We start from the raw sequence: 18755 nt of genomic DNA, 5'->3' as shown, positions 1-18755 counted from the left end.
ATTGGATTTCCGTGTTTGATGAGAAAATCAGTAGGCGGATATGGCAGGATAATTCAGACTTTGATAAAGTGTAAGACTTTTTAGGTTCAAGACCAAGTGAAGATGGCAGAAAAATTATGTTTGCTAGTTTGACACAACTGGGGGATCTATGACATGTCTGTTATTAGCCACAGAGAGTAATGCCATGTTTACAGATTTTGTCTTCCTGTTAATGGTCTTGTAATTACAGTGGGGATGCCACATTTGGAAATCACTGGCAGGAAGATTTCAGAACTTGTGTTCTTCTCCGATGCTTCAGGGAAGCAGCTAATCAGTCTGAAATGTTCTTCTGCGTCTCTCAAGGATGTTGAATCTGTTCTTTTGTCTCTTCAGAAGCAGATACATGGTGTTATATCCATGTATACCTTCAGACATTAAACAGCCACTGTTCTTACGACTATGGTAATTATGTCATTATGCAGGCAGCTGTAACCTGGCTCGTTCTCGCTGTGCGAGTAAGTCTGAGTGAGCGAGAGAAGGCAGCTTTAATTAAGAGCTAGTTAAACTGGCACAGACGAAATCGAGATTTAGAGACTGTGAAATCTCATCATCCTCTGACATTCAGAGGTGTCCCCCATCCTCCCCGCCTTTTCTCTCTTTTTTCCCCCGTATGGCTCTCTACTTTTGCTCTCTGAGGCATCGCAACAGCGTCGCTGGAGAAACAAAGGCAGAGAGTAAACAGTAGTGGATTCACCCCCTTAGGGAGACTGACAGTTCAAACATGTGAGAGGCTGAGAAGAGGATGTATGTGTGTTTGGGGACTAAAATGTGCGTAAATTCCGCCTTTGAGGTATTCTGACAGGGTGTCAAGCTGTGTCTGGGAGCATTAGTGTTTGCTTTACGCTCATACCGTAATAACCTCCAGCAATAATGACAGCCCTCTTTCTTTTCCACTCTCCTCCTCTCTTGTTTTCTTGTTAAGTTGTTTGTTTGAGTAACGGAGGTGAAGAGTGCTGTTTTTAGAGGGAGCCGTGTAAAGATGTGTGGATGATAATGTTGAATAAGGGCTGTTGAGAATGAATAATTAAAGCGGTGACCTGCAGGTGCGTGTTCCGTCTGATGGAGACCTGTCAGGTCTGCTGTTGTACATTACGACACACCGTTGATATTTCCTTTGGCATTTATAAATGTTGAATGCGAAAGTCCTATTAGCCATGCACAGAGAGAATGATGGAATGGAAGATTGATAGAGAGATCTAGAGAATGTGAAAAAGGAAGATTTTTTCAGGAACCGTTGGTGTTGCTGACCCTGTTGATTTGTTGAAATTTGCTACATATTTCCAAGTGTCCTGAAAAAATTAAAGTTCAACTGAAAATTATAAATTTGGATAATAAAAAAAACAAAAAAACATTTAAAGTGAACACTGATTCAAATGATTTGACATAATACAGCAACTTTTAGCTTTTTTGACTTAATTTTTTAGCATTTTCATTTTAATACATGTTCTTAGTCTTATTATGACAGATTACATGACAGACTTGATTACATGTTATTTCAAAGAAGAAGAAAAACATAGTCATGTCAATCTTTCATTAAAATACATTATCCCTCCTGTCTTAAGTTTTTTGTTTTGCCCTGCCTAAAACAACTTTCCTTTCTGCTGACATCATCAAAGACCTATTTTTTCTCAGCCAATCAATTACCTCAGTATAAAATCATGTCTTGTTTCACTTAATTTTATGTGTGAAATGTAAATACCCTATTTAATTTGGAAATGTCACGTTCTCACCATATCATGCTTACTTAAAAATGTACTTTTAAACATAGCATAGTTTTGTGGAACATGAACAAATCATATCTGCTTAATCTGCATCATAATATCCCGTTTCCTTGATTTCACCCTATACCTGCTCCAATTAAGGTATTCAAGCAAAACACAAATGTTTTATTTACCTTGAGAACCAGTTCCACTAGATGTATGAGAAGAACAGAAATGACGATTCTCCAGAAGGACGTGGGTTCTAATTGTGTGTCTTTGTCCCTTTAGGTGTGAGTGCCATGGCCATGCAGACAGCTGTGACACTAGTGTGAGTCCGTACCGTTGCGCCTGCCTCCCAGAGAGCCACACACATGGAGCTAATGTGAGTCCCGCAGGGGAGGCCCCCTTTTAATTAACCACTTCCCTTTAATGACATGCAAGAGTCCTCTTTAATGAACAGCACACTCAAAAATAGGCCTTAACGGAATGACAGGAAAAAAGCAGTGAGAGAGAGAGAGAGAAGAGAGAGAAGAGAGAGAGAGAGAGAGAGAGAGAGAGAGAGAGAGAGAGAGAGAGAGAGGAAAACAAGAGACAGAGAGATCATTCCCGCACATCTCCAGTTTCCTGATGAAAAGAGCTAAAAGAAGGGTAAAAAAGAAAAGGGGAAGGAGAGAAGGAAGTGGTTTTGTGGGCAGCAATGCTCTAATCGTTCTGTCCCATCAGCCCCTGGGTGTCTTGATGATGAGTCCAGCAAAGGTAATTATATCTCAGGGAAAGCTCTGATGACACGGCGCCAGTACTCACACATTCAGGAATGCCATGGCTCACCAGTGTCGAGAAGCTACTTTGAAACTGTAGTTTGCCAAGATTATCATAATTTAAAGTATTTGAACTACAGTCAAGTTGTAGTCGAGACCTAAAATACCATGAAGGACTTAAAAAATAAAAAAATAAATAATTTCCATGAACCATTCGGATAAACTGTTCAATGCTACATATAAGAGAGATTCACTAGAATGCATTGGATTTTCCGGTTTGAAATATGAGAGAGAGGTTTGTTGAGTCCAAACTGTTTCACTATAATGAAGCATTTGAGAGAAGGGGGCATTTTTTAAGGTAAACCAGTTCACTAGAATGAATCAGACGTTCATACATATGATAGAGAGGATTGTTTAGGACAAATAGAATGAATTTAACGCTACATATGAGAGACGGTACCATTTAGGAGGAACAACAAATCAGACCTACTACATATGAGAAGAGAAAGTTTAGGGTGTGCCAATTCACTAGAATAAATCAGACTTTCTGCATTTTGGAGGTATAGCAATTTACTAGAATGAAAGAGCCCGTTTAGGGCAAACTGATTCACTAAAAATGAATCAGACATTTCTACATATGATAGAGAAAAATATTGTATACAAATATGCAAATATTGTTGTGGACATTGGGGGACCCTTGAAGTCAAAAGATTGAGATCCACTGGTTTAGTATGAACTGATTCACTAGAACGAATCAGACCTTCCTACACTACAAATGAGAGAAAGGACCATTTAGGGGAGACAGTTTGATTTATAGCTTCAGCAATTCTGCATGTGAAAATATAGTTAGGTTTAAATGTCCTTTATTTGTAGAACTGCTTTTGACAAAAAAACCCTGTAGTCTTTTCCATATTCTACTAGTTCTCCATTCCTCTCTGGAATCTCCTCATCGTTCTTCCTATTGAGAGTCTGCACTGTCCAGATCGCTGCTTATAATTCTGAACATTGGGAACAAGTCCCAGGATTAAACTTTTAAACCTGATGTTTGGTGATTTAAATTATTCACCAGATGTCATGCATTATTCAAGGCCAGACATGGCACACTCTCTCTACTGCTGCTACTGTTGTTGTTTTCACCGAAACAAACAAGGGCCACATCGAACACGTATATACTGAAAAGTGTGTGTGTGTAAATATGGTAAATATGAGTTGTCTCGTCGCCCTAAACGCCCCTAGACCCAAACACCTGGCTTCGAGGTGGGACTGTCGCCTGCCCCGAAGCTATCTGCTGTGTTTACTTACTAGCTCTGAGACACGGATCTAGGCTGGCCCTACTAATGTTTGCTTCCTCATAATATCCCACTCAGAGCCAATGAAAGTGCTGATGGGGTCTCATTTCTTGTCGTCAGTGCACATTGACTGAAATGATTGTCACTCAGTTAGGAAAGCAGTGTTGGAGTTCACATGTATGTGACAATAGGTCATTCATATCATTCACATTCCACAGAGAGCATTTTTGATGTGTCCTGTGACCCTCACGCATTCCAGCCACGGGTAGTCATTTTCCCATTCAATTTTATATTTTTGTGCTCTTTTCTTTTTCGCCGGCTGCTCGGAGGTAGTCATTTTTACATTTCCCGCTGTTGTCACTTGTCGTCATCGTTGCTACGATACGTGACTCACAATGACTGAAACGACCAATTAAAAGGGCATTCTCTGATGATGTTCCAAGATGTTAAAAACGCTACAGGGGGAGAAATTAGTATCTACCGCACCGTCGTGTTTGTTTCTTCTTATCATAGCCTATGTCTTCGTTTATAGTCTTACATATATTAGAAGCTATGTGTGTGTCTGTCATGGATTTGCACTGAATTGATTCTCAAAAATACGGAACAAAGTGCGTTCCGTATCAGTTCAATACGGAGCAAGACTTTTATGTGTCAAATACGGGACGATTCCGTATTATACGGAACGGTTGGCAACCCTATGTTAATGCCACATTCCTCCACATTCATCCCTCAGAAACTATTCAGACAATGTCTATTAACAAATCTTAATTTTCTGTCTCTGTGTAAGACAAGAGTGTCTATGTGTGTGTCTTTTAGGCCACTGAGGCCACATCCTAATAAATGTAGTCTTCTACTACAACTCAACACATGGTGGGGTGTAGCTGTGTAAAAGTTGTGACGCTACTAACCAGTGGTGTAGTCTAGTTTTTTGTAGTGAGTATACTGTAATATACCGCCTCATACTCACCCATCCCAGAGCGTCACCCCATAAGCACCACCACACTCACTAATGCATACAGTATGCATCGACATGAAATTGAGAGCATTATGAAGTATTAGGTGTTATCAACATGTCAATTTATTATAAGCAACACAAGACTTTAACAGCCAATGACATTTACAGCTGGGGAGACTGGACTGATTTTCTACTGTTTATTGTTAATCACCATCTAATTTAGGCAAGGCAAGGCAAGTTTATTTATATAGCACATTTCATACACAATGGCAATTCAAAGTGCTTTACATAGAAGAAATTAAAATAATAAAAAGAAATAAGAATAATTAAAACAGTTTAGAAAAATAAAAAATAAAATACAGTACAGTACAGTACAGATAGTTGGACGAGCATGGCACAGTGCTCATTCATTAAATGCATAGCTAAACAGAAGTGTTTTGAGTCTGGATTTGAAAGTGACTACTGTAGGAGCACATCTGATCTACTCTGGACCTGGTTCCAGCTGCGGCTGGCATAATAGCTAAAAGCGGACTCGCCATGCTTAGAGTGAACCCTTGGTATTTCTAGCTGATATGATCCTAGTGATCTAAGTGATCTGCTGGGTTTATATTCAGTGAGCATATCTGCAATGTATTGAGGTCCTAGGCCATTGAATGATTTATATACCAGTAATAATACTTTAAAATCAATCCTAATTTTAACTGGGAGCCAGTGTAAAGACCTGAGGACTGGTGTGATATGTTCATATTTTCTAGTTCTGCTCAGAATCCTGGCGGCAGCGTTCTGTATGAGCTGCAACTGTCTTATGGTCTTTTTGGGAAGGCCAGTGAGGAGTCCATTACAATAATCCACCCTGCTGGTGATGAAAGCATGAACAAGTTTCTCTAAGTCTTGTCTGGAAACAAAGCATCTAATTCTTGCAATATTTTTCAGATGATAGTATGCTGATTTAGTTATTGCTTTGACATGACTACTGAAACTAAGGTCTGACTCTAGTGTCACACCAAGATTCCTGGCTTGATGTTTAGTTGTTTGACCCCTAGAGTGAAGGTATGCATTCACCTTGAGAACTTCATCCTTGTTTCCAAACGCAATGACTTCAGTTTTGTCTTTGTTTAATTGAAGAAAGTTTTGACACATCCAACTGTTGACTTCGTCAATGCATCGGCACAGGCAGTCAATGGGGCTGTAATCGTTAGGCGATAGGGCTAAGTAGAGCTGTGTGTCGTCTGCATAGCTGTGGTAAGCAATTTGGTTCTTTCTCATTATTTGGCTCATTGGGAGCATATACAGGTTGAACAGGAGTGGCGCAAGAATTGAGCCTTGAGGGACTCCGCATGTCATGGATGTCCACTCAGACTTATGGTCTCCTATACTCACATAATAACCTCTCCCATCTAAGTATGACCTGAACCATTTTAGGACTATCCCAGAAAGCCCCACCCAGTTTTCCAGCCTGTCAAGAAGTATGTTATGATCGACAGTGTCAAATGCAGCACTGAGGTCGAGTAGTACCAGCACTGATATTTTGCCGGAATCAGTATTTAAGCGAATATCGTTTATTATCTTTATGAGCGCTGTCTCTGTGCTGTGGTGCGGTCGGAAACCAGATTGAAAATTGTCAAAGTATCCATTTGAGCATAAGAATTTGTTCAGCTGATTGAAGACAACTTTTTCAATGATCTTGCCTATGAAAGGAAGATTTGAGATCGGTCAATAGTTGCTTAATATGGTCTTATCCAGATTGCTCTTTTTCAGGAGGGGCTTGACAACAGCAGTTTTCAGGGAATTTGGAAAACTCCCAGAGAGAAGTGAGGCATTTACCACTTCTAGGAGATCTGCTTCTAAACAGTTTAACACACTTTTGAAAAATGATGTGGGAAGTGTGTCAAGAGCGCAGGTTGATGTTTTAAGGTACGGTTTCTTCCAAAATTTTGCCATCAATTTCTTTGAAATCAGACATAGTAACTACTTTCTCAGGCGGTTTGATCTGTCTGACCCCAGGGCAACTCAAGGATGTGCTGATCACCTTTCTGATATTATTGATTTTCTCAGAGAAGAAAGAAGCAAACTCACTGCACTTGTTGTCTGAGAGCATTTCACTGGGAATCTGGCTAATTTAGCCAGTTAAGAGCTACATTTAGCCTTAGATGTTATATGAATATGGTCCCTGAAGCACAGGTTTTATCAGCTGACAATTTAAAAAAAAATTAAAAAAATTAAATAATGAAACATTATAGGCACAAATACAAATTTACCTTTAGAAATGGTGTTTAAAAAAAAAAAAAAAAAAAAAAGGTGTTATTGGTTTGGCAAGTTTACTGTTTAAATTATAACATGTATGAAAACTTGTGTGATATTCCCTTAAAATAACGTTTTAATAGATTTTATTATTATTATTATTATTATTTTAAAATTCATTTTACTGTGCAATTTCTTTCTAATTTCTTTGAGTTAGACCAAACTTTTATTTTGGTGGGTTGTAGACATTTGAGTTTCTGTGTGTTTTAATAAACTATTATTATTATTATTATTATTAGGCCTACTTGAAGTATACTCTACTGTGCAATAGTAATATATTTCTGTTATAATTTCTTCAAGTTATACCGAACTTTTATTTTGACAGGTTGTTTTGAAGACATTACAGTTTCTATGTGTAGGCTATATGAAACGAATGAATGATGATAGTTTTGTCAAATTAAATGGTGAAATTCTTGTGCATTGACTCTCATAGCAGCTCTGCGATGAAAGTGCACATGTGTATCCTATCCTACATCATGTCTCAATACAGTGAAACGCTGAAAACACCACGAGCGTGAGTCACGCGTGCTTCAGTGTGTGTGTGTGTGTGTGTGTGCGTGCGTAGTGGAGCACACATTGAGCGCTCATTCCCGGAGACGTGTAGAACAATTGCAGTCTCTTTTAACTTTAATATTCACAGACACTAGTCCATCCATATCATATCCCTACTTTTGATTTATTAATTCAAAAATAGCCAAATTCCGTGATGACGTTCTGCTTAGCAAGCTCCATTTGTGACTGGATTCCGCGATTCGGTGTCGCTTCGCAAACACTGACGGGGTGAATTTATGAATGAAAGTGTGAAAGTTCTGACACAAAACGAAGTTGTTAAGTATCCTCACGATTTTTTAAGTGGGTATACGGAAATCCTTGGCCTTTTCTAGTGGGTATACGGCGTATACCTGCGTATCACGTAGACTACACCACTGCTACTAACTGAATACTAGAATGCTCTTCTACACTGTTCACTCTTTCATAAATAACATTCATATTGGTGAATTAATTTGTCTGAAAGACTCATGGCCTCCTTTTGTGAACCACCTGAATAAAACGATTTACAAAAAACATTCACTACAAGGATTTACGGATTATTTGAGGCCCTGTGAGGCATTTCTTTAAATATTTTGTTAAATACTGTTGTTCATCTCTGTTTTTGACTCTGCTATAGAATTGATTGCGTATTCTAGTTTTAATTAGTTGAATTTATATATACAGTATATATATATAATATATATATAAATATATATATAAATACATTTTTTAAGTTTAATGCTGTCACCCTAATATATAAATATGCAGTATATGTCACCCTATCAGGATGACATCATTAATAATATTATTTATTTATTTGGTTTTTTTTGTTTGTTTATTGATTGATTGATTGATTGATTGAAGCTATTTAAGGGTACAATCAATTAATCAATCAATGTAGTTTGGTTTGATAGATTCTAATTTAATTACCTGGTGCATCACTAATTATGAAAGGCAATATTCTCAGCAAAATTTTGCTCACTTTAAATATCAGACATATTCACAGTGTTTCAATATAGAGTTAAGCATAATGAAATGTTCGTGTCTCTTCCACTATAATTACTGATTTAAAGTTTTTTAACCTGCTACAATGTTAGCCTTGGTATGATCCCTTTAGTCTTATGAATATCATTTAAATGATGGAGAATGCCATTTTTGGCAATGCATCGTTAAATCCTTGTGTTTTCTAACAGGCTAAAGGTTAACTGTAGGCTCGCTACTGGTGCAGCCACGCGCAGACCTTTCCTGAGGGAGCGTGAAATTAGCCATGGCATTCACAGAGGCCTTTCACACGGGATGAAGGCTCTTTTCCCACTGGAGCCCGACTCCTTGCACACTGGAGACGAATACAAAACACACAATACTTGTGTATGCCGATCTCTGTTCTGTGGGTTTAGTTTTGTGGATGAAATTTTGGATTTAGATTAGTCTACTTAATTGCATTTTTCATATTGATCAACTTTGGTCGACCACATAAATTATGTCCGAAAAAGATGGACATTTTTTCTCAGAATTGCAACTTTATATCATATTCTCCCTACTGCGTGTTATAAAGTCAGAATTGCAAGATATAAACTCGCAATTGTGAGGAAAAAAAAGTGAGATAAAATAGTTACCTTTTTAATTTTTTATTCTGTGGCGGAAACAAGCTTCCATAGTTTTCACATATGATTAGTTTGATTGAATAAAATGACTTTTTATTAATCATTTTATTAATAAATTTTCTTCAAATTAATTTTTATTTATTTATTTGTTTGTTTGTTGTTTGGGTTCAACTTTATTTCAAGTTGACATTGTTACTGTGTAAGTACAAAAAGTATTGAGTAATATTAATTAACTATATGGTTAGGTTTAGGGTGAGTTGCTTGTAAATATACATCATTATTGTTATCACAATAGTAAGTACATGTAAAATGTACAACTATGTCACCTTAAAATAAAGTTTGTTTCAATTTCTTTAGAAAAATTCCAAACCATATTATAAACCGTTTGATTATTATTTTTATAAAACTGTAGAGGATATTCATATCTGGCATGTGTTTTTGTAGGCTAATTTATGTTTTAGTATGCCAAAACTGTTGCACCTATATTTGCTCGTTCTGAAACTACATTCTGTGATATATAAAAATCTAAATCCCTGTAGCTTGACAGTCAGACCCCTGATTGGCATAGAAGGCTGTATGGCGGGTGGTCTGTGTCTGGCTCTTCTAGCATCCAGCCTGCTGAATTTGCAATTCCCTCCGGGCTCACGGCCCACTACGGCTGCCCAAACAGCAGCCTGACACAGCGAGCCTCTGCCACAGCTTGAGCAGTCACTGGGGACTCCTTTGCCTTTTATAATACATTTTTAATCATTTCATTTGATGCCTCCCGTGTTCTCCGTAATTTGTAATGACTGTTCACAAAAATCAAATACTTGGCCAATAAAGGCTCAAAAAACTAATTTTTCTCCTCTTGCCTTTCCGTCTCTCTCTTTCGATTATGAGATGTATGGTCGATGAGAGTGTCCTAATAAAATAGTTCAGTTGTTGAAAGTCACTTATAATAAATGAGCTGATTTTACTCTGTCTTGTACATATGGAAAAACTGTTATTTTTGACTGTGGGGACTTTACTATTAAACCTTGAGGTCACATCTGGATATTGCTGATAAATGTATATGTAGATGATGTATGTAGATGTGCTCTGATCTCTTACTCTCTCCAACAGTGCGATCGCTGCTCTCCTCTCTTCAATGACAAGCCCTTCAGATCTGGAGATCAGGTACAGGCGTACAACTGCCGCCCATGCCAGTGCTACGGCCACTCCTCTTCCTGCCACTACAACGTCAGCCTGGACCCTCAACCTGGAGAGCACTTCAGAGGAGGTGGAGGGGTGTGTGATAACTGTACACATAACACCACAGGTAACAGCATATGATGTTTTTTCAGAGAGCGATTGTAAAAAATTTAACTAATTTAAAGGGTAACTAAACCCCTGGTCAGAGCCTGACTCCACCCACTGGCAATATTTGAAAAATGCTAGAAAAGTGGGCAGACCCCAGCGGAGATAGAGGGGACGAACCGTGAGCGGGGGGGCGTGCACCTGAGACCTGCTGTCAGACTCTCTAAAATGGAGAGTTTGCTCACAGGGTCGCAAGATGACGTAAAGTACATGCATCTGATGAGTTTTATCGAGTTGATGTCAATAGCGCGCGCTCTCTGTAGGCATTTTCATATTTTGCCGCTATGTGAAAAAATCCAGAAAAATACGCCGACGCGTTTGTCGACCCCAGAGGATTAACTTTAGCCTAACCATAAATTGTGATTAAAATATATATGATCACTCACATCAAGACGCCGCTGCGGTGGTGGAGTCTATGTAGGAGGAGCAGCATTTGGCACTGCGTCGCTTTTCAGCGCGAGCTGTGTGGAGAAGCCCATTTCCACCTCTACTGCGTTGGAGAAGCAATCCCGCGTAAAATGCAGGTTTCACACTCACGGTCTTCCAGGCCAAGTGCATGCAAACACTGGCGGCTAATTTCCAAGTCTGCTGGAAAGCTATGCAGTCCAGCAGTGCTGTTGCAACCAGCAACACTACACCTAAGTACCCTCCTGCCCACTGTACAATACAGATAAATCTACGCTAGCTCGTACCAAGGGTGTGGTGAGCTCGTACCAGGGGCGTGGTGAGCTGGAACCTGCTTACGTCACTTGCCACCGCAACATCCAATAGGAAAATTCAACTGCAGTAGCCACCGTTCAACCTTAAGAGGGCAGCACTCAGACGTTTTTACACCATATATTGTAAAATTAACACTTTATACCCAAATGTCAAAAAAGTTACTCGAATCAATGAACAGCACTAATAAAGCCCCATTCTTACAGATCATTAACTAAAAAAAGTTGGTCTAGGGTTTAGTTACCCTTTAAAGGTGCAGTCTTTAAGAATGATAACTAGTGGTCGAAATAGGTACTGCATTCCAATTCAAAATATCAGAGATCGTCGTTTCTCCCGCCACCTCCTCCTCAGACTGGACGCCACTCACACAGGTTGCCAGTTTGAGCACACGCAACAGGAACGAGTGCAATGGACAATGAAAATTGGCAACGTGCAGTATCACAGACCAAAACAAAAACAAACATTCCAGCCTCGAAACGCACATTTCAAAGTAAAATAACTGGCTGTAGAAGTGTAGTAAGAAACAGTGTTCAGAGAAACGAGTATGTGAACTTAACATGTTTCCTCAATATTTGCAAACATATTATGGTATTTTTATGCTTTAGTAGAGTGAAAAAGTTACATACAGCACCTTTAAATCTGTAAATGTAATTGAAACTTGAAAGTTTCAGAGTTTCTGCTGTACATTATATATACAAATTTGATTAAATATTGTGTAGAAATGTCTAAGATAATTCTATATTACCATTAAAATAATCTTGCTCTCTAGATTATGGAAGCTTGTTTCCACCATGGAATAAAACAATTTAAATTTTGCGAGTTCTAAATTCAAAATTGTGAGTTCTAAAGTCAGAATTGTGAGTTCTAAAGTCAGAATTGCAAGTTATAAAGTCAGAATTGTGAGTTATATAGTCAGAATTGCGAGATAAACACGCAATTGCAAGTTAAGTCAGAATTGTGAGTTATAAAGTCCGAATTGCGAGTTTTAAAGTCAGAATTGCGAGATATAAACTAGCAATTGCGAGTTATAAAGTCAGAATTGTGAGATATAAACTCGCAATTGTGAGACAAACTTGTAATTGCTAGAAAAAAGTCAGAATTGTGAGTTTATATATTGCAATTCTAACTTTATTTCTCGCAATTGCGAGTTTATACCTCACAATTCTGACTTTATAATTTGCAATTGCTAGTTTATATCTCACAATTCTGACTTTTTCCCCCCGAAATTACGAGTTTGTCTCGCAATTCTGACTTTTTTCTCGCTTTAGCAAGTTTAAATCTCGCAATTCTGACTTATTTTCTCAGAATTGTGAGATATAAACCTACAATTGCAAGTTATAAGGTCAAATTCTGAGGGAAAAAAAATACTGACTTTTTTTCTCAGAATTACGAGTTTATATTTCACAATTCTGACTTTATAACTCGCAATTGCGAGTTTATATCACACAATACTAAGATAAAAAGTCACAATTACCTTTTTTATTTTTTATTCAATGGCGGAAACAAGCTTCCATACAAGATATCCCAGTCGATTATTGGAAAAACCCATATTGGACCTACTTCTTTCATATGTTTTATAAAATAATTTAGTATTTTTCCAATATGGCATGAAAACCAGAAATTGTTAATTATAACAGCTGGAGAAATAGCAGTGATGTAATGAAAGCATCAAAAAACAGAGCAGAAAAATCGAAATAATGCATCAGAGCGAAAACAGATGGACATTTAATGAAGTAAATCAGGCCATGCTAACGGGTTCATTGTTTCATATGCTGGGCATCAGGCGCAGTGGCAGGTAGGGATGAAAGAGGACATTAAAATGGACACCTTAGAAAATTACACACTCTCGCCGGACCTCTCCCAAGACTGCAGTTTTTTAATTTGAAATCATAGTCCTATGATATGATTGAATTTTAATAGGTTGGCATCAATTTCCCCTCCCCCCACCCATTTCCTTCTACAAGCACACATAGACACTCACTGTCTTTGGGTTTAAAGGCAGGAACTGTGAGCGGTGTCAGAGTCTTTTCTACAGGGAGGTGGGTACACTCCTGTGGGCCAAGGACGTGTGTAAACCATGTGAGTGCCACAGCGCCGGGACCGCCAATGGCAGTTTAGAATGTGAGCCGGTAAGTGTAGACATGCACACACAAACACATTATTCATTCTTTATCCACAAAAATTGTCGCACTTCTAATAAAAAGGCCTGCGCAGAAAGCAGATATTGAACCCCTATCATTTACCAAGTTTATCCCTTGCTTTTTGCATATTTATATTCATTTATTAGATATTTTGATTCATTTAATAATAATTTCCACAACAAATAAGAGTACTTTATACAGATTTTTGCAGATTTTTGACTCCATATGATTCCATATGGTCCTACTCATTGATCTGATATTTATGATGTTAAATAACATTCAAGAATTTTGAGGTGCAACGGTACCGGCAAGGCAATCTCTGTGCATATTTAAAGGAAGACATCTCAGGCTTTGATCCCCGGCTTTGTGACGGAATTGAGAATTGTAGATTCAGATAACGATATTGGCCAATCCTTCTCGAGAGGTTTGCATTGATGTATTGGCTGAGGACTTTAGTATTCACAACAGCATTTATCAGTGTTTTGATCAGTTGGGAGTATGTAAAAGTGTCGTCATGAGAGCCTCTCTCAGGAGAATTCTCCCCCACCTTTTCCTTTATCTTAGCATCATGAAAGGCATTTTGGAGGAACAGATCCATGTCGATAGATATACTGGATGACAAATTCAGAATCAATGGCTGGGTCAGCCCCATGTTAGATTGTTACCTTATTTAAATTATCAGAATGATTATTTCCTCACATATGCTAATGACTTTACACTGTTAGTTGGGCTGTTTCTTTTAGGTGCTGGGTAGGGATTATGTTTTCTTGGCAAATTTTGATTTTTCAGATTTTTCAAAATTACATGCAAATATTCTCAAATATATAATAATGCATGTGTGTGTATTTATATATGCAATGGAAAATAATTATACACAGTACACACACATATATATTATGTAAACACAAACTTTTATTTTGGATGCGATTAATCATTGCACAGCCCTAAAAAATATATTATATTATAAGCATTAGCAAAATGTAGTTTGAACTACTTTTCCCAAAAGTCCACTTGTCATCTTTCCAAAGCATTGGTTTGTTATTGACTTTCGTATCAGCACCACTTTATTGCCAGCATCACGGTAGCTGTTCATGTCAGAAGTATCAAATATTTCCCCCTCATTCATTCAAACAGCTGGTACTTTCAATCCATCCCAAAGAAAGGATCCGTTTTGTTAAGCCACATGACCCTCTGCACAATGGCAGCTTGTGAGCTCAGGTGTTGTGACCTCTTCTCCCCCATCCTAAACCACTCCGTTCTCTGTAATGGAGATAAAAAGCATCCCAGCAGCCCAAATGGGGATCGGCGGGGTGGGGGGTAGAGACAGAGCAGAGCTGCCCATCCATGACTCACACACACTCACACTGCCCTGCTCAACTTGACTAATTGGAGCACGGTCACGTGACATTCTCCTTCCTCCACAGATCGGGGGGCAGTGTAAGTGCAAGCGACATGTGTCTGGCAGACAGTGCAATCAGTGCCAACACGGATTCTACAAGCTGCAGTCGGCGCTGGCTGACGGCTGCCGCGCCTGTAACTGCAATACCGCCGGGACCGTGCAGCCAGATATTACCTGTCACCAGGACTCAGGTCAATGCCAGTGCAAGGCAAACGTAATCGGTACGTATCAAGCAGCATTGCGCCCTCCTTCGCTCTTTTGCTCTCTTCTCCCATCCTTCTCTTCCTCTCTCTCCAACTTCTTTTTTCTGTCTCTCAGCCTTTTTCTCTGTCTCTCTCTCTCTCTCTCTCTGTTAATTCCCACAAACTTGATAAAATGTAGAGAGCAAAAAGTAAATACATAAACAAAATAAATAGGTAGTTGACGTAAAAGTCATGATCTTAATTTTTGTCGACATTAAGATTTATCGTGAAATGTAAATGAATGTAAAAGGGAAATTTTATATCAAGTTTATCATAATTGTTACCTAATTTAATTCAAATCCCAGGACGTCAACTATCTATTATTTCATGTTCATTTCAAATATACCCCCCCCCCCCAAAAAAAAAAAAAAAAAAAAAAACATATATATAGATATATATATAATTAGAAATTATTCATTTGCTACTTATCTGCACTTTCTAATTTCTGAAATGAAAACATATGAAGCATACAGTGATCGCTCCGCTGTGCTGCATATGTAAATGGCATGATTAAATTGTTTACCATCAAGCTCCTTTTTTTTTTTTTTCTGGCAAAGCCCTGTTTTTTTCACGAATTTATTATGAGCAGCAGCCAAAAGGATTTTTCTTCCAGCTTTTCCAGGCATTCCAGGTCCTTTGCGATAAATCTGTTCCATTTTTTTTCTTCTTCTTTGTACCTTTGAACCGTTTTCTTATGAAATGCAAAAGAATGTTACTTAGAAGATCATGTGTATTGCTAAGCCAGGATATCAAGGGCCACCTCATTTTAATTTTGTAATTCAATGCCAAGTTGATTATAATAAACTGCCCCTGTCTTCCTTATTTTTCACGCTTCTTACAAGACCTGCTTCTTTGTTTGTAGTTCCCACAGGTATTTTTCAGAAATTAGATTTGATTAAGGCAATTTATTACCTCCAGCGCGTTTGAGGCCAGCCGCAGCTTCATAAGGACAAAATTTATCAAGCGTCCAAAGTACTCTGCGTACACAATGTGCTTTGAAATGTTGATGTATGAGAATATTATGCAGAAAAGCATTACTGATAAAATGTGGGCTGCGCTGGTGCACGTCCCACTCCACGGGTGCACCAACGGGCAGTTAAATGCACATATCTCACAGGTTAACCAAATTCACTTCAATTTAACCAAAAAATAATATCTTAAGCTTCAAGACTTACATATTTTGCCTGCACTTTGTTCTAAAAGTTAGTAGTTAATTTCTTTTTATATTCACAGTTGGACGGCACACGGTTACCATAGCTTTTTTCCAACATCTACAAGCCATGAGCACAATGACAAATTGCAGCACCTTTGGCGTGATATTATTGGAGTATTCATCTGTGTCACATTGTGCATTTAACATAATGTTGTAATGAGGTTTAACTGTGGGTAGGGAGCAATATATTAATATCTAAATTCATTAAAGTGGAGCTCTGTAGCGAAATACACAGCAGTGGAGAAGTGTGGAGTTCTCAGTACTTATGGCTGTAAACGGTTTGCCCTGTAGGCGCTGCTCAGCAACATTAGGAATAGATTACCTGTCAGGAATATGTATGGCATATTCAAATAAGCACCGCACACATTTTAAAAAACTTGATATGATTTGATTCCACGTAGACCACCTTTTAGGGTCTCCAAATGAGCTGTAATTCTTTTTAGCCTCGTAGTTATTTTTACTTTTTTCCCTTCCCCTTCTTGGGTCTTTTAATTTATTTATTTTCCTTTTAGAGAAATTAAGTGTTATGCCCGAGGTGAGTAATTCATCATTGGGAAAGGGGCTCACTTAATGATGACATTACCAATTTCGTTTTTTATTCCTTGTGTAATATTTCACTGATTTATTTATTTGTTTACTATATACTACATTGTGTTATGCGATGTGGGTTATGATGTAAAGGCCAAAACCAAATCCTTTCAGATGTCAAGGTTTGTGGTTTGTGGATGGTAAGGCGAATTTGAATAGAATTTGTTTGAACGAAAGATGAATGAAATGCTGCAATCTGTAAAAGAAAGCACATTTGCACATATATTCTGTTACTAGTGTTATCCACATAAATTGAATTTCACTTTTTCCCCTCAAGTAACATAATGCAATGAAAGTAATGGATGCCTGTTTCAACCTCAGAGTAAAATAAAATAAAAAGGTAAATGTGAGATAAAATGTAGAATAAAAAATAAAGTAAAACTGAAATATAAAGTCAACATTTTTTGTTTTATTTTTATTTTTATTACAAATTTTTGTGTAAATATTTTTTATTTGGAATTTGCAATTAAACTTTAAAAATTATTAAAGCAAAAAAACTAAAACATCACAATTACATGCAATAAAGGATGAAATGAAATGGAATCCTGGTAGTAAAAAAAAAAATATATATATATTTTTTTTATATATATATTTACTATACCTGTATATTTATAGTTAATTTTAAATTAACAACTATATAAATAAATATTTGTTTTTTTCCTAAAAAAGCCTTTTAAAATAGTCCGTTGAGCCGTTATCTGAGAGCTCTTTTCTTTAAAAAATTTCAAAATTTTAGTTCTTTAGATTTAACAAAGCAAAAGTTTTGCCTTGTTAAATTTATCAAGGCAAAACCTGAAACCTGCTTAAGTACCCCCTGGGGTTCTGGTTGGGAATAGCACTGATAGTTGTCTCCTCTTTTTTTACACTTAGGTCTAACATGTGACCGATGTAACTACGGCTTCAAATTCCTCAATGGCACAGATCCCAACGGCTGCGTTCCCTGTGGCTGCGACCCACGGGGTTCTCTGCACCAGTTCTGTAATCCCTTCACCGGCCAGTGCGAGTGCAAATATGGTGTGCGAGGCCTCCTCTGTGACACCTGCATTTCTCACTTCTACGGTCTGAATGGCAGTGGAGTCTGCCTTGCCTGCGACTGCAGTCTGAACGGATCCGTTCTCGGTACCTCCTGCGATGCGGTATCAGGACAGTGTAAGTGCAAACCTCACACCGAGGGCCGACAATGTGACGTGTGCCGGGACGGATACCACAGTCTGGACCGCAGCAATTCTTTGGGCTGTCTGCCTTGCCAGTGCGAGCTCAGAGGCACGGTGAATGGCTCAGATGTGTGCGACAAGAACACGGGCCAATGCACGTGTAAACACAACGTACAGGGGCTGCGGTGTAATCGATGCTCCGTTCACACCTACAACCTGAGTTCTGCCAATGCCACACATGGATGTCAACCATGTCAATGTGACCACATGGGTACCGTGCCTGCAACCGTGTGCGATCCTGCTAGCGGTCAATGCGTGTGCCAGCCTACACGCTACGGCCGAGACTGTGGAACCTGTAAACCAGGTTGGTGCTTTCAGACCGATTTGAATATCTTACTATGTGTGTATTTACAAGGTGTATAAGGTTTTGTAAGCTCATTATACTGTGTTGGCGATGCCAGTGAAGTCATCGCTTTTGTTGTTTACCGTGATTCCTAGGCATTGTGCATCACATTTGAAGTGTCTGAGTAAACATCTCTTGAATTACAAAGCACTCTCTTCCTTTCCTTAACTAATGACTCCCTCGCATTTTGTTCTTGGCTCTGCAAGCTGTTGCATTGTTTTGTTTTTCCTTTTTCCCTAGATTGTGCCTGGGAATTGAATGTGTTTGGCAGTCACTTTGGCCGATGGCGTTTAACTAGCATAGCTACAGGCCATTCCTCATGTACCCTCAATCAACCCCCTCAGTGGTTGTTGGGCCAGCGCTGGCCTCATGACTCAAGTGCA

The 18755-nt window shown here is 38.4% G+C and overlaps 1 protein-coding gene across 1 annotated transcript in view; it reads left to right on the top strand.

Moving 5' to 3' along the window:
* The window catches only part of ush2a (Usher syndrome 2A (autosomal recessive, mild)), a 208666-nt gene that overhangs the window by 23431 nt on the left and 166480 nt on the right, over nucleotides 1–18755 (top strand). The window contains exons 9-13 of the mRNA XM_084096104.1: nucleotides 2028–2121; nucleotides 10282–10477; nucleotides 13231–13361; nucleotides 14798–14993; nucleotides 17686–18333. Of these exons, the coding sequence (XP_083952230.1) occupies nucleotides 2028–2121; nucleotides 10282–10477; nucleotides 13231–13361; nucleotides 14798–14993; nucleotides 17686–18333 (1265 nt within the window). The remainder of the gene's footprint in view (nucleotides 1–2027; nucleotides 2122–10281; nucleotides 10478–13230; nucleotides 13362–14797; nucleotides 14994–17685; nucleotides 18334–18755) is intronic.

This window comes from Abramis brama (genome assembly GCF_963993115.1).
Source record: "Abramis brama genome assembly, chromosome: 21".
Classification (NCBI taxonomy): domain Eukaryota; kingdom Metazoa; phylum Chordata; class Actinopteri; order Cypriniformes; family Leuciscidae; genus Abramis; species Abramis brama.
The sequence above is the reverse complement of the archived record's forward strand: the minus strand, read 5'-3'. Positions and strand labels throughout refer to the sequence as shown.